At 48.4% G+C, this 17,770-nt stretch overlaps 1 protein-coding gene across 1 annotated transcript in view; it reads left to right on the plus strand.

Moving 5' to 3' along the window:
• The first annotated feature begins 11,400 nt into the window (after positions 1-11,400).
• DYNC1H1 (dynein cytoplasmic 1 heavy chain 1) overlaps positions 11,401-17,770 on the plus strand; it is a 67,058-nt gene continuing 60,688 nt past the window's right edge. The window contains exon 1 of the mRNA XM_079698837.1: positions 11,401-11,935. Coding sequence (XP_079554963.1) covers positions 11,683-11,935 — 253 coding nt within the window. The 5' untranslated portion in view covers positions 11,401-11,682. The remainder of the gene's footprint in view (positions 11,936-17,770) is intronic.

Genomic DNA, 17,770 nt, shown 5'->3' on the forward strand with positions numbered 1-17,770 from the left:
GATCCCACATGCCGCGGAGCAGCTGGGCCCATGAGCCATGGCCGCTGAGCCTGCACGTCCAGAGCCTGTGCTCCGCAACAGGAGAGGCCACAACAGTGAGAGGCCCGCGTACCACAAAAAAAAAAAGAAAAGAAAAAAAAAGAATTCAAGGGATTCCCCAGTGGTCCATTGGTTAAGACGGCCTTCCAGTGCACGGGGCGCAGGTTTGATCCCTGCTTGGGGAACTAAGATCCCACATACCATGTGGTGTAGCCAAAAGAAAAGAAAAGAAAAGAAAAGAAACAGCAACTCCTTTTGCCCTCATATTTCACTGACTTACTGTAGCATTTCATTTCCCCTCCCTGTGAGTTTATACATCCTGGTCCATTGACATCACGCTTGGCTGTGTGACTTGCTTCAACCAATGAAATATGAGAGGATGTGACGTGTCATTTCTGAGCAGAAACTGAAGAGCCAGCATGTAGTTCTCTCCATAGCTCATTTCCTTCTGCCATAGAACAGGTGCTATGGCCTGAATGTTTGTGTCCCCTGCCCCCAAAATTCACATGCTAAAGCCCCAGTCCCCAATGTGATGGTATCTGGAGATGAGGCCTTTGGGAGGGAATTAGTTCATGAGGGTAAATTCCTCATGAATGGGATTAGTGCCCTTATAAAAAGAAACACTAGAGAGGTGATTTCTCTCTCTGCCATGCAAGGACCCAGCAAGAAGGGAGCCATCTGTAAACCAGGAAAAGAGTCTTTGCCAGAACTGGACCATGCTGCCCCTCCAAACCCAGGCTCCCAGCCTCCAGAACTGTGAGAAATAAATGTTTGTTGTTTAAGTACCCCCAGTCGATGGTATTCTGTTATAGCAGCCAGAACTGACCAAGCAACAGACAGTGCTCCAGATAGAAGCTGTTCCATCTGCCCGGGTCTCAGAATAAGAGCACATGCAGCAGAGTCACAGCCAACCCCAGATAGACATGTAGCTGGGGCAAGAAATGTTCTAGCCACTGAGGTTTGACTGTCATTTGTCCCTGCAGTATAACCCAGCCTCTCATGATTGATACAGTTACGCCTTACTTTTCGTGAGGTTGTGTGTTGGAGTTTGCTGTACTGGATTCTGTGACTGCAAGTGCAGAGATCACTTCAAAAACCTTCCCCCGGATTCTCTAAAAAAAAAACTAAAAATAGAGCTACTGTATGATCCAGCAGTCCCACTCCTGGGCATATATCCAGAGTAAACTATACTTTGAAAAGATACATGCACCCCTATGTTCATAGCAGCACTATTCACAATAGCCAAGACATGGAAGCAACCTAAATGTCCATCGACAGGTGAATGGATAAAGAAGATGTGGTACATGGAAGCAACCTAAATGTCCATCGACAGGTGAATGGATAAAGAAGATGTGGTACATGGAAGCAACCTAAATGTCCATCGACAGGTGAATGGATAAAGAAGATGTGGTACATATATACGATGGGATACTACTCAGCCATAAAAAAGAATGAAATAATGCCATTTGCAGCAACATGGATGCAACTAGAGATTATCATATTAAGTGAAGTAAGTCAGACAGGGAAAGATAAATATCATATGATATCACTTATATGTAGAATTTAAAAATTGACACGAATGAACTTATTTACAAAATGGAAACAGACTCACAGACATAGAAAACAAACTTACGGTTACCAGAGGGGAAAGGTGGGTAGCGGGAGGGATAAATTAGGAGTTTGGGATGAACACATACACACACTATATAAAAACCAGATAATCAACAAGGACCTACTGTATGGCACAGGGGACTCTACTCAGTACTCTGTAATAACCTATATGGGAAAAGACTCTGAAAAACAATGGATCTATGTATATGTATATGTATATATATAAGTGAATCACTTTGCTGTACACCTGAAACTAACACAACATTGTAAATCAACTATATGCCAATATAATATAAAAATTTTTTTAAACAAAAAACCCCCCAAAACCTCCACCTGGTCATAATGTTTCTTGCTGATACAAACAGATGGAACAGAAAGAGAGGGCACGGAGCAGAAACTCATGCTTGAGGGAGCACGCATCACCACTCAGGAAGTCCCAGGAAACCGACAAAGGAGCTAGCCTTGTGCTAGCCGTCCCTCAGCTCGCGGTCCAGCAGGTTCTTCATGAGGGGGCAGAAAGCGACATCTGACCACCTGCACCTGCAGTTGCTGCTGTAGGCGCCAGAGGTCCCAGAAGATGAAGCTCGCTCCGCCGGTCCCTCACAGTTAATGACTAGACGGTATCCCATGTCAATATCAAAGTGAATCACATAATGCTGCATGAGGGCACTGAAAGCAGCCTGTTGCAATGGCACTCATAAAAGATTTGCCAAAAGTTCATATCTTTGTGCCACTTCAGACACACAGGTCTTTGGCCCATTCTATTTTGCGGAGGACACAAGTGACAGACTTGCAGTGGGGTGATCTATCCCACAGCCACAGGAAGTCTCAGACAACTTCGTTTTCTGCAGAAGGAGACCTAGCTGCCTTCCGTCCCATAGTCTTAAAGCTTCCATGATGCAGGATTCGGTGTGCTGGTCAAATTATTAAGCTGTCTCTGGAGCAGTGGTGCATTCATTCCCTAGGGCTGCTGTAGTAAATTACCACATGCTGGGTGGTTAGAACAATAGAAATTTGCTCTCATGCAGTTCTGAAGGCTGGACACCCACAATCCAGGTGTTGGTAGGGCTGGCTCCTTCTGGAGACTCTGAGGGAAGATCTGCTCCAGGCCTCTCTACCAGCTCCTGGTCGTGGCTGGCAGCCCTTGGCTTGTGGACGCATAGCTCCAATCTCTGCCTCTGTCTTCACACAGTGTTTGTCCTGTGTGTGTCTGTGTGTCTGGGTCCAAATTTCCCTTCTCTTATAAGGACACCAGTCATTGGATTTAGGGCCCATATGCTAATCCAAAATGACCTCAACTTAATTATATCTGCAAAGACCCTATTTCCAAGTAAGGTCGCATTCACAGGTACCGGGGGTCAGGACTTCAGTGTTTCTTCTGGAGGACGTAATCCAACCTCTCAAATCCCCAGATAGCCCATCAAGTAACTCTTTTTTTTTTTTTTAATCTTTTTTTTTTTTTTTTTGGTGGTATGCGGGCCTCTCACTGTTGTGGCCTCTCCCGTTGCGGAGCACAGGCTCCGGACGCTCAGGCTCAGTGGCCATGGCTCACGGGCCTAGCCGCTCTGCGGCATGTGGGATCTTCCCGGACCGGGGCACAAACTCACGTCCCCTGCATCGGCAGGCGGACTCTCAACCACTGCGCCACCAGGGGAGCCCCCATCAAGTAACTGTTCATGAAGATGCATCGAGAACTTTATATTTGTGTCGCCTCTTCCCAAAGTCTTGAGGAAATGAAGGAATGCATTGTGGGTTTGGAAGGAGATGAGCTCCAAACACCTGGGATGACTTAGAGTGGGGGATCAACATGTGAGTGTGACGTGAGGGACATCATAGAAATAAGCTGTGACCGTGTCTTTACAAATCGGCTTTGATGTGTTTGTAGCTAACACCTGCTGAGTAATACTATTTTTGTTTTTGTTTTTTTTTTGGCTGCACCGTGTGGCATGAAGGATCTTAGTTCCCCGACCAGGGATCAAACCCGTGCCCCCTGCATTGGAAGCGCAGAGTCTTAACCGCTGGACTGCCAGAGAAGTCCTGCTTTTTTTTTTTTTTTTAACTTCTGTTCTTTTAGAATCACCCTGTAATTCACCTGAAGGGAACAGAATGATTCTGTTTATTTCCTCAGGCCTCAAAGGTTCCCTCCTCGCCCACGGTGAGCAAGACACAGTTCCAGCCACTGGCCCACTCTAAGATTCAGTGTTAACCAGAGCAAGCCCTGGACCTCATGGAATCACATTCTAGTTGGGGGCTCAGACCCTAAGCAAGAAGCACAAATATGTGTCATGCAGGGAAACATGCTCTGGAGGAAAATGAAGCAATAAATAAAGGGGTAAGCAGTGGTGGTGTTATTCTGAAGGCCCCTCTGAAGGGTCACGCTTGAGCAGAGGTCTGGTGCAGAGAAGGAGCAAGCTCTTTAGGACGCTGGAGGAAGAGCATTCTTTTTATTTTTTATTTATTTATTTATTTTTTTTATTTTATTTTATTTTTTTTGTGGTACGCGGGCCTCTGACTGTTGCAGCCTCTCCCGTTGCGGAGCACAGGCTCCGGACGCACAGGCTCAGCGGCCATGATGGCTCACAGGCCTAGCCGCTCCGCGGCATGTGGGATCTTCCCAGACCGGGGCACGAACCCGCATCCCCTGCATCGGCAGGCGGGCTCTCAACCACTGCGCCACCAGGGAAGCCCTATTTTTTATTTTTAAAAATTTTTTCTTGAGATATAGCTGATTTGCAGTGTTGTGTTAGTTTCAGGTGTACAGCAAAGTGGTTCATATTTTTTTCAGATTCTTTTCCATTGTAGGTTATTACAAGATATTGAATATGGTTTCTTGTGTTATACAGTAGGACCTTGTTGTTTACCTGTTTTATATAACGTAGCTTGTATCGGTTAATCCCAAACTCCTATCTTATCCCTCCCCCATCCCCCTTTCCCTACTGGTAACCATAAGTTTGTTCTCTATGTCTGTGAGTCTTTCTGTTAGGAAGAGCATTTCAGAAAGAGGGGAAGACCCTTAGGCTGGGACTGGCAGTGCAGGTGGAGAAGAGACGTCCGATTTGGGAGGCGTCCGGGGAGAGTGGCAGGGTTTGCTGCTGGGCCAGATGGAGATGTGAGGGGCTGGGAGTTTTTTCAGAGACACCAAGGAACACCCTGAGCACCTGGCTGAGGCAGACAGTGTTTACTGAGATGGGGAGCTCTAGGGGTGTCGGGGAGAGGAATCAAGGGTTCACTTCTGGACAAAGAACAGGTGGGACACATAGAAAACAAATAGCAAGATGGTGACTTCACCCAGCCATATCTCTAACCCCACACCACCCCGCAAATAAAGGGCAGAGGTTGTCAGATAGGATTTTTTAAAAGCAAGAGCCAACTATAAGAAACCCACTTTAAATATTGGGTTGGCCAAAAAGTGCCTTCGGTTTTTAAGTAAAAATAAAAGACACATCTTTCATTTTCACCAAGAACTTTATTGAACAAAGTAGTCACACTTTTGTTCCACTGCCTTCTGCCATTTTTCAGGCAACTTCATAATTCCATCTTCCCCAAACTTTTTATCTTTTTGATAAAAGGTACTGTTCCGAGTACCTTTTACAGTCTTCCAGGGAATTGAAATTTTTTCCATTAAGAGAATTTTGTAAAGACCAAAATAAATGGAAATCTGAAGGTGCAATGTCTGGTGAATGCGGCGGATGAATCAGAACTTCCCAGCCAAGCTGTAACAGTTTTTGCCTGGTCATCAAAAACGTGCGGTCTTGCGGTATCCTGATGGAAGATTATGCGTTCTCTGTTGACTAATTCTGGACGTTTCTCGTCAAGTGCCGCTTTCAGTTGGTCTAACTGGGAGCAGTACTTGTTGGAATTAATCGTTGGGTTTTCCCGAAGGAGCTCATAGTAGAGGACTCCCTTCCAATCCCACCTATACACAACATCACCTTCTTTGGATGAAGACCGGCCTTTGGTGTGGTTGGTGGTGGTTCATTTCACTTGACCCACGATCTCTTCTGTTCCACATGATTGTACAGTATCCACTTTTCACCGCCCGTCACAATTTGTTTTAAAAACGGAACATTTTCCTTACGTTTCAGTAGAGAATCGCATGGGGAAATACAGTCAAGAAGGTTTTTTTCACTTAACTTATGTGGAACCCAAATGTTAAAGCGATGAACGTAACCAAGCTGGTGCAAATGATTTTCATAGCTTGATTTGGATATTTTGAGTATGTCAGCTATCTCCTGCATGGTATAACATTGATTGTTCTCAATTAATGTCTTCATTTGATCACTATCAACTTCAACTGGTCTACCTGACCGTGGAGCATCGTCCAGCGAGAAATCTCCAGCACGAAACTTTGAAAACCACTTTTGACACGTTGGATCAGTCACAGCAACTTCTCCATACACTGCACAAATCTTCTTTTGCATTTCAGTTGCGTTTTTACCTTTCCTGAAATAATAAAGCATAATATGCTGAAAATGTTGCTTTTTTTCTTCCATCTTCCATATTAAAATGGCTGCACAAAAATTCACCAATTTTGATCAGTTTTTTTAAAATGCACGCTGATGTGACAGCTGTCACGTACAATCTAACAAAATTGTTTCGAATGAAGTTAAAGACAACTAAGTGCTACTAGAGCCATCTTACGGAAAAAAACGAACGAACATTTTGGGCAGCCCAGTATACAGGCACAGATGGGGTAAAAAGGCGAAGGATGGAAAAGACATCACACTAACACGGATCCAGAGAAAGCCAGAGAGACCGTGCTCATATCAGATGAAGTAAATTTCAGAGCAAATAATGCTACTAGGAATAAAGTAGGGCGTTTCACTGTGATCAAGGGGTCGATACATGAAAAGGACACAACAATGCTTTATGCATCTAATAATAGAGCTTCAAAATACAGGAAGCAAAAACAGACTGAACTGCGTGGAGGGAGACAATTGCACAGTTATAAGCCAAAAGTTCAACACCTCTTTCAATAGGTAGAACAAGTAGCACGGATATAGGTCTTAACACTTTCAGCCAAGTTGGCCTGATTGGCATTTTCTAGAACACTCCTCCCAACAACAGCAGATGTGACTTCTAAGGTTGGGACTCATCGGTGTGCAGACGTACTGAGTGTCACAGGGCTGGGAGGGAGTGTTGACAGCACACACAAGCCGCTCAGTGTCAGTGGCGTCCAAGGGTCAAGCAAGAGAAGGGCCCAGACATGGTCACTGGATTTAGCCACGTGGAGGCCATTGGTGACCTTGACAACAGCACTTGCAGCGGGGGGGGGGGGGGGGGGGGGGGGACGGGGACGGGGGAGTGTGGGGTTGGGGGGGGAGCGGGGGAGTGTGGGGTTGGGCTGGGTGAGAGGCAGTCCCCACCTATGCTCATTTTCAAGGACTTTTCCTGAAAAAGTCAGCAAAGCATGAGAAGTGCTGGCAGGAAGGTGTGGCAGGGGTTTCTCGAAAGAAGGGATGCATTGGAGCAGCTTGGACGTGGCCGGGAAGAACCCAGGAGGGAGAGGGAACGTTTGAGGGCGAGGGCAGCATTTCAGAGACGATGTCCACGAGCGGTGGTGGGGCCCAGCGTCCCCAGGGAGCGGTGGCCTTGGCTGGGGACACAGACAGTTCTCAGGTAAGAGAAGAGGCTGGATCATCAGCTCGGTGCTTTGTGACCGCCTGGAGGGCTGGGATAGGTGGGAGGGAGACGCAAGAGGGAGGGGATATGGGAACATATGTATATGTATAACTGATTAAATTTGTTATAAAAAAAAAAAGAGAGAAGAGGCTGGGTACCTCCAGAGGAGCGGCCAGGGCAGTGGCAGGCGTCCCGGAGGGCTTGCGCACAAGAGAGAGACTGAACTGTCTGCATTAGAGGCAATCTCCTCTAACTTTATCAATGGGCGGTGGGATGCAGGCTGGACCACGGGCTGGCATTCCCCTCTGGTCACCGCCATTGCTCGCTTGGCGACCCTGGACGAGCCACCCGGGTGACCTTGGGAAGGTGAGCCTGGAGGCGTCCCCGGGACGGATGGGGCAGCAGGCTGGGAGGAGGCCTAGGAGCGACAGGAAAAGATTCCTGGGTGCGCGTCCTCCGCTGTGCCACTAGAGGGCGCCAAGCGACCGCTCTGTTTTTTAGAGGCGCTTCCCAACCCCCGCCACCACCCACCCCCCCGCCCCCCAGCCGCTTCCAGCCCGGCTCAAAGTCGCCAGGAGCCCGGGGTGATTCCAGACTCACCCAGAGGCTCATCAGACAAGGAACCGAGACAGAAAAGGGGGGGATGCCAGGACGAGCTTCATCAGTAAGTGTCCTGTAGCCCGGTGAGCGATAGGTGGGTGGAGTCCCACGCTGGCGACGGAACGACGCTGCCTGGTTTCGAGCAGCTGGCAAGGTCAAAATCCAAAATATGCTCTGTGGACCGGCCGCCGCTGCCACCCGGCACTGCGTTCCCGGGGCGTGAGGCGTTGCTTTCACAGCCGTTAACCAAGCACCCACGTTGCGCCAGGCCCTGCTGGTGCTGGGAATGAGCCCATGGAATGAATGAATGAATGAATGAATGGGCGAGCCCAATGTGGCATTTCGAGGGGGGAGAGGGGGATGCCAGACGCAGAGCCTGAAGGTGCTGGGCCAGCCGGACTTCCGCTGAGGGCTCAGTGTAGCCCAGGGTTGGGAGAGGGAGAGGGAGAGGGAAGATGGGGATGAGAAGGAGCCCCCAGCTTGGATTTGAGGGGCCATCCAGTGCAGTACTTGAAGGAGAAGGGTGGGGAATGGACATGTGGACAGTTCATCACCAACTTCTGATAAAATACATGTGGCCCAGCAGCCACTACCATACCCCATCAACTTGGAAAGAATTCTCTCTCGCCAGCACCCCCTGCCTACTGCCAACTGAAAGCAGCCTCTGCTATGGACATGAGAAAGCGGAGATGCCAAACGGAGTTTGCGGTGGGAGAGGCCAGGTGTGGATGGAGGGTCCCCCCCCGCAACACACACAGACTCAGCTTGGGGCAGAGTCCTGCTCCAGGAGGCCAAGGGAGCATCTCACAGAAATATCCCCTTCCCTGTCAGCCGGGGGCAGTCTAGCCAGCCCCCAGGATAAGGAATTTAGAGTGCTGGGCACTCTCTGTAAGCAGTCAATCAACACTGACCATTCTTCTTACGACGTATTTATTCAACACAGCAAACATCTTTAGAAAACAGAAATGCAAGCACATTTGATCAATGTATGGATCCTTGTAGACTGATTGTTCAGGTTCCTCTGATCTCCATTCTCTTAGAAACAACAAACACTTTTAATTTTGAGTCTATCACACATATAGGGCTGCACATCCGGAGCCTGCTGCTCTGTTGCCCTGGCTCGGAGCCAGATTGCAGATGCTTGAGTTCCTTGGATGCCCAAATGGCTGCGTCTCCTGGGGGGTGCTGACTCATGATGCAGGCTGCAAGCAGCCTCTCTCCATCTGCCAGTTTGCTGCCGGGTTTCTGGGGCTCCAATGGTGTGTGGTCAATTCAGAGCTCACTAACCTGCACCTAACAGATTTTCTTCCAGCCCTGTTCCTACCCCGAAGGACATGAGGCAGGGGGCAGCCCTTAGCAGAGTGCCTGGTATTGAGTGAGCTCTCAGTGTTAGTTGTTGGTGGCGTTACTATTATTCATTACCATTATGATCATAGCACAAACTCATTGCAGTGCTTTATATTTTTCCAGGAAGTTTATTTAGATCTGCTCGGGCATATGATATAAGACTGGACTAGTGTGAAATAAGTCAGACAGAGAAAGACAAATATCATATGATGTCACTTATATGTGGAATCTTCAAAAATGATACAAATGAACTTATTTACAAAACAGAAATAGACTCACAGACAGAAAACAAACTAATGGTAAACAACAAGGACCTATTATATAGCACAGGGAACTACACTCAATATCTTATAATAGGGAATTCCCTGGTGGCGCAGTGGTTAAGAACCTGCCTGCCAATGCAGGGGACACAGGCTCGATCCCTGGTCGGGGAAGATCCCACATGCCGCAGAGCAACTAAGCCCAAGTGCCACAACTGCTGAGCCTGCACTCTAGAGCCTGCAAACCATAACTACTGAGCCCACCTGCCACAACTGCTGAGCCTACGTGCCTAGAGCCCGTGCTCCGCAACAAGAGAAGCCACCGCAATGAGAAGCCTGCACACCGCAACGAAGACCCAATGCAACCAAAACTTAATTAATTAATTAATGTAAAAAAATCTTATAATAACCTATAACGGAAAAGAATCTGAAACAGATAGATATATATATATCACTTTGCTGTACACTTGAAACTAACACAACATTGTACATTAACTATACTTCAATTTTTAAAATTCCACACACAAAAAAAGAGTGGACTGATGGAAGGTAGGAGGAGGATGGGATATTAATCTGTCCCCTCTGCCATGAGCTTCTTAAAGACAAGAATCATCTCATTAGTCTTCATGTTCCAGCAGTTCCTGGGGCTTGGCACTGGGTAACTGAGCAAGAATAGGCATACTGCATGTTTTGCAGTTTTCCAAAGACGATTTGGGGAAATCAGATCATCCCATCATCATTCTACCAATCAGGATTCAGTTCTCTGACTGTGTAATTTGATATAAAAATAGCACCTTTGGCTTCCCTTCCTCCACCCAACTTAAGAAGCGAGTGATGAGTTTGAACTTTCAAAAGCCAATTACTGCTCCTTATAATAACTCTCATTTCTAAACCAAGAATGTGGGCAGCCTGAATTCTGGCCCCTATGTCATCTCGGTGTACTGGAGGAGGTCCAGGCAAATGGGAGCTGGGGGAAAACTTACTGGGCAGGCACGGCGGTCCCTGCCTTGTGTGGACCCAGATGCTGAGGCCATCGGAATGACAGCGTCAGCCCCGGCTGCTGTTCTAGGTGGATGCTTGTAGGTCTCCCCCGTGGTCCTCACGGCATTCTGGGGGGAATTTTTTTTTTTTTTTTTTTTTCTTTTGCGGTGCGCGGGCCTCTCACTGTTGTGGCCTCTCCCGTTGCGGAGCACAGGCTCCGGACGCGCAGGCTCAGCGGCCATGGCTCACGGGCCCAGCCGCTCCGCGGCATGTGGGATCTTCCCGGACTGGGGCACGAACCCGTGTCCCCTGCATCGGCAGGCGGACTCTCAACCACTGCGCCACCAGGGAAGCCCCTGGGGGAAATTATTTTGCCATTGGCAACCAGAACCTACAACAGCCAGGCTTCACCCCACCGTTCAGGTGTCACCTCCTGGCTTTCCAGTACATCGCTCCTGCAGTCAGGCCTCTCTGCTTTTGCAGAAGCTGCTTCCTGCTCTGGGAATGTCCCCTCCCAGCCTCCCTCTTTCCAGCCTAGCAATGTGACACTTCCCTCATCTCCTCTCCCTCTGAAAAAGATCCGCAGTCTCCCTATGTATATTTAATAACACAGATGACTATATTCTAGCTCAACACATCGTAGTCATTCATTCGTTCAAAGAAACTACAAAGGGTAAGTGCTTAGAACAATGTCAGGCACAGGCTAAAGTGCTCAAAACACGTTAGCTCGTTAACACCATTCATTCATTCAGTATTAGTGCAGTGTCTCAGGCTCTGTGCTGTTCGCTGAGTCCACAGCAGTGAACAGGACAGACGTAGTCCCTGACCACCTCTCACCGCCCCCCGCAAGTTCCCACCTTTAGGGCTTGAGGTGTGGGTACTGCGGAGCCCCGCCCAGCACTGGAACTACTAGTCCCAGAAGGCTGCGCGGCGGAGTCACCCGGGCCGCCTGAGCCCGACGTCGTGACGTCGGTACCTTGAGGGGGCCCAGTGGCTGCGGCGGGCGCCGGCCGCGGGCAGCGGGAGGCGGGCGGCGGCGGCGGGGCGGGGTCGGCGGGCGGCGGCCTTTAGGGAGGAGCCGGCGCTCCCTCTCCTCAGTCGGCAGCGGGCTAGCGGGCGGTCGGCTTGTGCTGCTCGTTTCTCTCGTGCGTCCGCCCGCTCGCTCTCGCGCCGAGTCGCGGCCGCCTTCTCAGCGCTGCCTGCGGGTCCCGAGCGCGGCGCCATGTCGGAGCCCGGGGGCGGCGGCGAGGACGGCTCGGCCGGCCTGGAGGTGTCGGCAGTGCAGAACGTGGCCGACGTGTCGGTGCTGCAGAAGCACCTGCGCAAGCTGGTGCCGCTGCTGCTGGAGGATGGCGGCGAGGCCCCGGCCGCGCTCGAGGCGGCGCTGGAGGAGAAGAGCGCCCTGGAGCAGATGCGCAAGTTCCTCTCGGACCCGCAGGTGCACACGGTCCTGGTGGAGCGCTCCACGCTCAAAGGTGCGGGGCCGGGGCTGCGGTGGGTCCCCCGGCGCCCCGCCTCGCTCCCGCCACACCCCTTGCCGCCAGGGCCCCAGGGTGCCCCCTTCCGGGTCGCGGGGACGGAGGAGGGCGCCCAGCCTCGCCGTCACCGGCAACAATGGGATCGCTTTGTCAGCTCGGCCTCAAGATGGCCGAGTTGGGTGGAGACAGCGTCTCCCGGGCTGAGCGCGGGCGGAGGCCGCATCCCGGCCTCCAATGTCACATGGGCTTTTCGGTTTCGATTTGTGTCCAGGCCAGGCCGGCCTCGGGAGGGATGTGTCAGGGGCGGCGCCGGGGGCAGCCTGGATTGTGGTCCTTCGGTCGTCCGGGTGTAGGGGGAGATACTGGCGAGCCGGAGCTGGGGGAGCCCTGACCGGCGGGCATCCCGGCCTCTGCCTTGTGCGGACCCAGATGCCGAGGCCCGAGGAGTGACAGTGACAGCCTCGGCTGCGAGCGGGGCATCACTGTTCTAGGTGGATAGCGCACACAGGTCTCCCTCTTGGACTTCATGCTGTCCCTGCTGAGTGGGTGCATCTGCCCACTTCAGACGCGAGAAAACTGAGGCTCAGTCGAAGTGACTGCCCCAAGGTCACACCAGCTAATCCTACTGCCTAGGCTAGACTCGACATCTCAGTGTCCAGCCCACTGCTTGTTTTCCTTCATCATGCCTTGTATTTGTGTGATGCTTAGATCCTAATGATGACCCCATGGTCTTTGAATCTATTTTACAGATCTTAAAAGGAGAGAGACTTAGGTTAGGCACCTCGTGGAGAGACGGGACAAAAGGTTTGCATATTCCCGCAGTCTCCTCTAGTGACCTCCCCAAAGCAAGCCTAGGTTCCCTTGAGAGTGGAGCTTGCCTTCAGGGAGGGTTTCCCTTTGATGCTTTCAGACCATTTTGTAGCCAATGGCGAGCTTATTTGACAGCACATGTATGGGTGTGGCACCGTCCATCCGGCAAGCCAAGGATGATGTCCAGGTAAATGCTAGCTTAGCACCAAGGACTGGGCATTGTCTGAAAGTGTTCGGAGACAAGCTTCTTATAATCTCAAAAGATGTATGGTTCTGTCAGTAAGAGAATCTCAACTATCTGCCTCACCGCTCCCCTCTCACCCCTACACACACTTAGTTTCTTGCAGATGGTTTGTTTCGTTCAAAGGTTTCTCCTACTCAGGAGATGCTTCATTGTAGCATTGGCCTCTGCAGGAGGGTCAGCGAGTGTGAAAGAGTATTTTTCTTAGATCCACAAGGAATGTTCAAAGCAAATAAGCCATCCAGGCATATTTAGAGTCTTAAAGTTGTTTAGGGTTTTCTTTTATGTTTGGGGTTGTTTTCTTGCATGGAAACCACTACTGTTTAAAAAAAATTTTTTTAACTCATCTATTTTCTTTCAAAAAAGTATATAGTCACAATAGAAAATTAAAGTATACAGATAAAATTAAAGTCACCTGGGATCCTTCGACCTGGATATGACCACTGTCGGCATTTTGGTATCTGTCTTGTCATTTTTTAATGAATATACATTATTTTATTAAAATACATTTTAATCTGCATTGTTATTGTATTTTGAGTAGCCTTACCTTGGCTGATTCTTGATCATATTTTCATTGCACGGTTTTTGTTTTGAAATCAGTGATTTCTACCTTAGGTCTCAGTTTCTTTCTTACAGAAAAAAATTGTAGGTTTTGTTCTTTGCTTCTAGAGTGCTCCTCAGTGATTCACTTTTCTCAAACACCTTATAATTGAACTTTGCTAAAATTATTGGAGGGGGACCCTATTTCTGTTGAATGCTTTCTGGTGCAAATCACCTCTGTGTTCTTGATGGGTACATTTTCTCCTTTCAGCAAAACGAGTATCCACGCGTCCAAATCTTGGCTCCATAATGACTTGCACTTTTGAATGTTGACTAGGTAATGAGACTGTCTGCAACTGAAATCCTATCTCATTCCTGGATTTATAAAAGTCCTGGAAGTATTTCTAGTAATTCAGCCTGTCTTAACTTATTTTTCACTTACAAAAATCTGAGGAAAAACTATGTGGTCCCATCAGTCTTATTAGCATCCTGGCTACACTAGCATAATTTAGATATAAGTGTTAACCCAGGTCACTTAGAAGGAGGGCTGGTTTTTATGAGTTAACATTGCCATTTGCACATTTAATCAAATATGAACATCCAGTAGTTATTTACAGTGAAAAGGCAGGCTTGCATTATGATATGGAGAATAAATCTGAATGGTTTGAACTGAATAAAGACCGCCACCAACAATGAAGTCGTATAATTTATTTAATGAACAGAAGTTACTTCTACTTTATCTTTCCCCCTCTTCCCCCCTTTTTTATGGAAAGAATGTTCCAAACACATTGAATATAGAAGCTTTTTTTTATATGAAGGTCTATCTCTATATGTATTTTTAAGTACTCCAGCTAGCTTTAAACTTTTTTTTGTTAAAGTAGAGCCTTCTTTAAAGTGTAGAATAAAGGTTGTGACTATAACAGTTTATCATTATTATTTTTTTGGCCACACCGCGAGGCATGCGAGATCTTAGTCCTCCATCCAGTGATCGAATCTAACCTATCCCCCCTGCAGTGGAAGCGCGGAGTCTTAACCACTGGACCACCAGGGAAGTCCCCTTAACAGTTAATTTTGATAGTGAAGAGTTGGTGAAAGGGAATGTTAAATTGTAGCTCCCCATTTTAAAAAGAGAAATCTCCTTCCTGTAATTCCTGGCCTATAGAAAATTATTTTCCTCATAGCGTACTTCTAAAAGTGTGACCAGGTAGGTGATCCCTACGTGGTAGGCATATTTCGATGTTAATGACACTTTTGTAGCGCTTTTGACCTGAAGTGCATTTTGGGGTGTGTTCTGTCCCGTGAAAGGTTGGGTGGTGAAGGTAGGGACCAGTAAGGATGTTGCGGTTTGCAGCTGCTGGAGTGGTGGTTCCAGGGCTTGTCTGGGACCAGGCTGGGAACGGGCGCTGTGCGGTTTTGGTTCGGTTTTGTTCCACTCAGATGTGTTACCCTTGGAGCTTCGTCTTTAAGACTGGAAGTAGTGGCTGCCTTTAGTCGGTGCTTACCCGAAGCTTGGGATTTTAGTTGTTCCTGACGCACAAAGTTCAGGGGGTTTTACCCTCTCTTCGTTAGTGCAGAGATGGCTGGAGTCTGGAAGACTCCTGCCTGGAATGAAGCCAGGGCTCCTCACAGGACCCAGCTTCCTAGAGACGTGGTGGCCTACGGAGGGGTATGGGGAGTGTTTCTGTGGAGTTTTAAACATTATTTTTCTGAGGACTTAATTTCCCTAAAAAGAGAAGAAAGGTAGTAGATTGATGATTAAAAAGTATTCATTTCTGGCTTAGACCCCAAAATGGTTAATAAAATGATTAATAAATTAATAGGAAACATTTACTGGGACACGGCGCTGTCTTGGAGCACTGGGCCAGGAGTCCATCAACCTGGGTTCTTGCTGTCCTGTGCTGTCACGCTGTAGGTGGGCCCCCCACCCTCTGTAGGACAAAGCAGTCTGCAGCAAGATGCTTTTCAAAGTGAGGTGTTTCATTGTGAGTGGAATTCATGTACAGGAAAGGGAAAGCAGTCATTACTTCTTTTTAAAAAGCGAAGACAGATGGAAATCTCGTCTCTCAGCATCGTGGAGTATCAGGCTGGGAACGGCGGGAGAGACTTAGTCCAGCACCTCTGTCATGAGTGAGGAAACCAAAATCGCAGGATTTTAAGACCCAGTGAGGAAAAGGATGTTTTAAGAAGAATTTTGAAACCTAAGAACTAATTTCTCTGTTGAATTCCTTGGTATCCATTGAATAGGAGTGTTTGTTTTCACTTACTTCATAGCAATTATTTCTTTTGAATTAGTGTTAGCCTTAAAAAGCATGAAGCCTTAAATCCTTTAGGCATTACCGACTTAGTTTTTTTCACTTCCTTCTCTTTTTTTCTGGAAATGTCAAGAGGAGCCCCAGTTTCACCTTGTGTACAAGGATTACATGGGGTTCAACCCTCCTTTCAAATTCCCAGCAATGTTATGGATGGAAGAGAAGACCCGAGACCCTCACCACGCTCTCAGCCTTGTGCAGGGCAGGGAGTGGGTGCGAAGAAGTCACAGCCTCAGAAGGAGGACAGGAGGGCGGGTGGACGTCAGGGTGGCTGGAGGAAGTACCAGGGATGGGAAAGCGGAGAGCTAGAGCCACCACGGGAGAACTGGGAGGGCGTGTACGACAGCGATCGGCCAAAGTAATGTGGTATTAGGAGCCTGCTTGGATTTTAAAGGGAAAAGACAAGGAAAGATAAAGAGAGCCAGGAGCACGTAACACGTCCTCTGGCCAAAGAAAATGACTGGCTTCGTTTGCTAGCTTGAGAGCACGCTTGCCCTGTGGCTGGAGAACGTTGGGAGGGGAGAGGGAGGGAGGGATGACCCAGGGCAGGGGAGCCCGCAGCCTCCTCTTGCCCTTCCCCAGTTGCCTGTTCACCAGTCTGCGGACACATACCCACCTACCTAGGAGAGGTGGTATGAGTCTTAAGGTGATTGAATGTGCATCTGTCTGTATTTCATTAAATGAGGCGCATTGCTCACCTAATTCACAGTGTAATGATACAAATCACTCGTACTTTGAAATACATTCATCTTTGAATAGAAGCGTATGCAGAATAGTGCTAAATGACATTTTGAACATCTCTAGAAATTTGATAAACTCTCAGAAGTTAACCAAAGAAATGTCCACCGGGCGCTGTCATGTGTATCAGTATGGCTTGCAGCACGGGAACCCGAGAGTCGGGCGCAGCACTTTCTGTGCTGGTATTTTAGTTCCCTGAATGTGTTAATAGGCAGCACAGTATCGGTCTGTTGTGTATTAACCAGTAACTTTAGCATCATTAGGAAACTGGTTCAAACTTTACCGAAAGTGGTATTACCTGATAGACGTGCAGATTGTGTTTGTATATAAGCCTCTAATATAGCAGGATTAGTACCCTCTTTGTTAGGAATGGACTATTAAGTGTCTTTCTCTCCTCCTTTAAACAATTTTTTAAAAAAGTTTTTGCAGAAATTGAATTATTGTTATTTGGAAAATATAATAATTTATAAAGAGGCAGGAAAGTTTAAATTGTTTGGCAGTTTATAAAACAGTGTCATGTGTTCTTTATAATGAGAGTCAGACATCCTCAGACTTCGTATGATCTTCGTATGTATGGGGAATAGCGTTAAAAAACTAATCCAAAATGTAGTCTATGGCTGATACTAATGATGACTTGCATAAATTACTGTCATCAAAGGAAGTTAGAATTTTACAGAGCAGTAGAGGACACCTATTTTGCATACCCATGTCTGAGGATTATGTCATCGTGTGTGCATTCCCGAGCCCCAGCTGTCTCCTGCTGCATTGCAGTGTTAGTCCTAGCGCGGGCTGGGCTGGGCTGGGCTGGGCTGGGCGTTCACAGTGGTCCCGAGACAGCCGTGACTCATCGCCTGGCCTGCTGCCCGGTTCCTTTAACCCTGTTTGCATTAGGATGTGCTGGGGATGTGGTTAGATGTTGTGTCCAGTCGGCATGTTTTCTACATAATTTTATTTGTATAGAGGATGCCGCTCTGTCCGGGAGGAAGATGTGATTCAAAGTTACACCATAGGGCTTCCCAGGTGGCGCAGTGGTTGAGAGTCCGCCTGCCGATGCAGGGGACACGGGTTCATGCCCCGGTCCGGGAAGACCCCACATGCCACAGAGCAGCTGGGCCCGTGCGCCATGGCCGCTGAGCCTGCGCATCCGGAGCCTGTGCTCCGCAACGGGAGAGGCCACAACAGTGAGAGGCCCGC

The sequence above is a fragment of the Hyperoodon ampullatus genome (genome assembly GCF_949752795.1).
Source record: "Hyperoodon ampullatus genome assembly, chromosome: 3".
Classification (NCBI taxonomy): Eukaryota; Metazoa; Chordata; class Mammalia; order Artiodactyla; family Ziphiidae; genus Hyperoodon; species Hyperoodon ampullatus.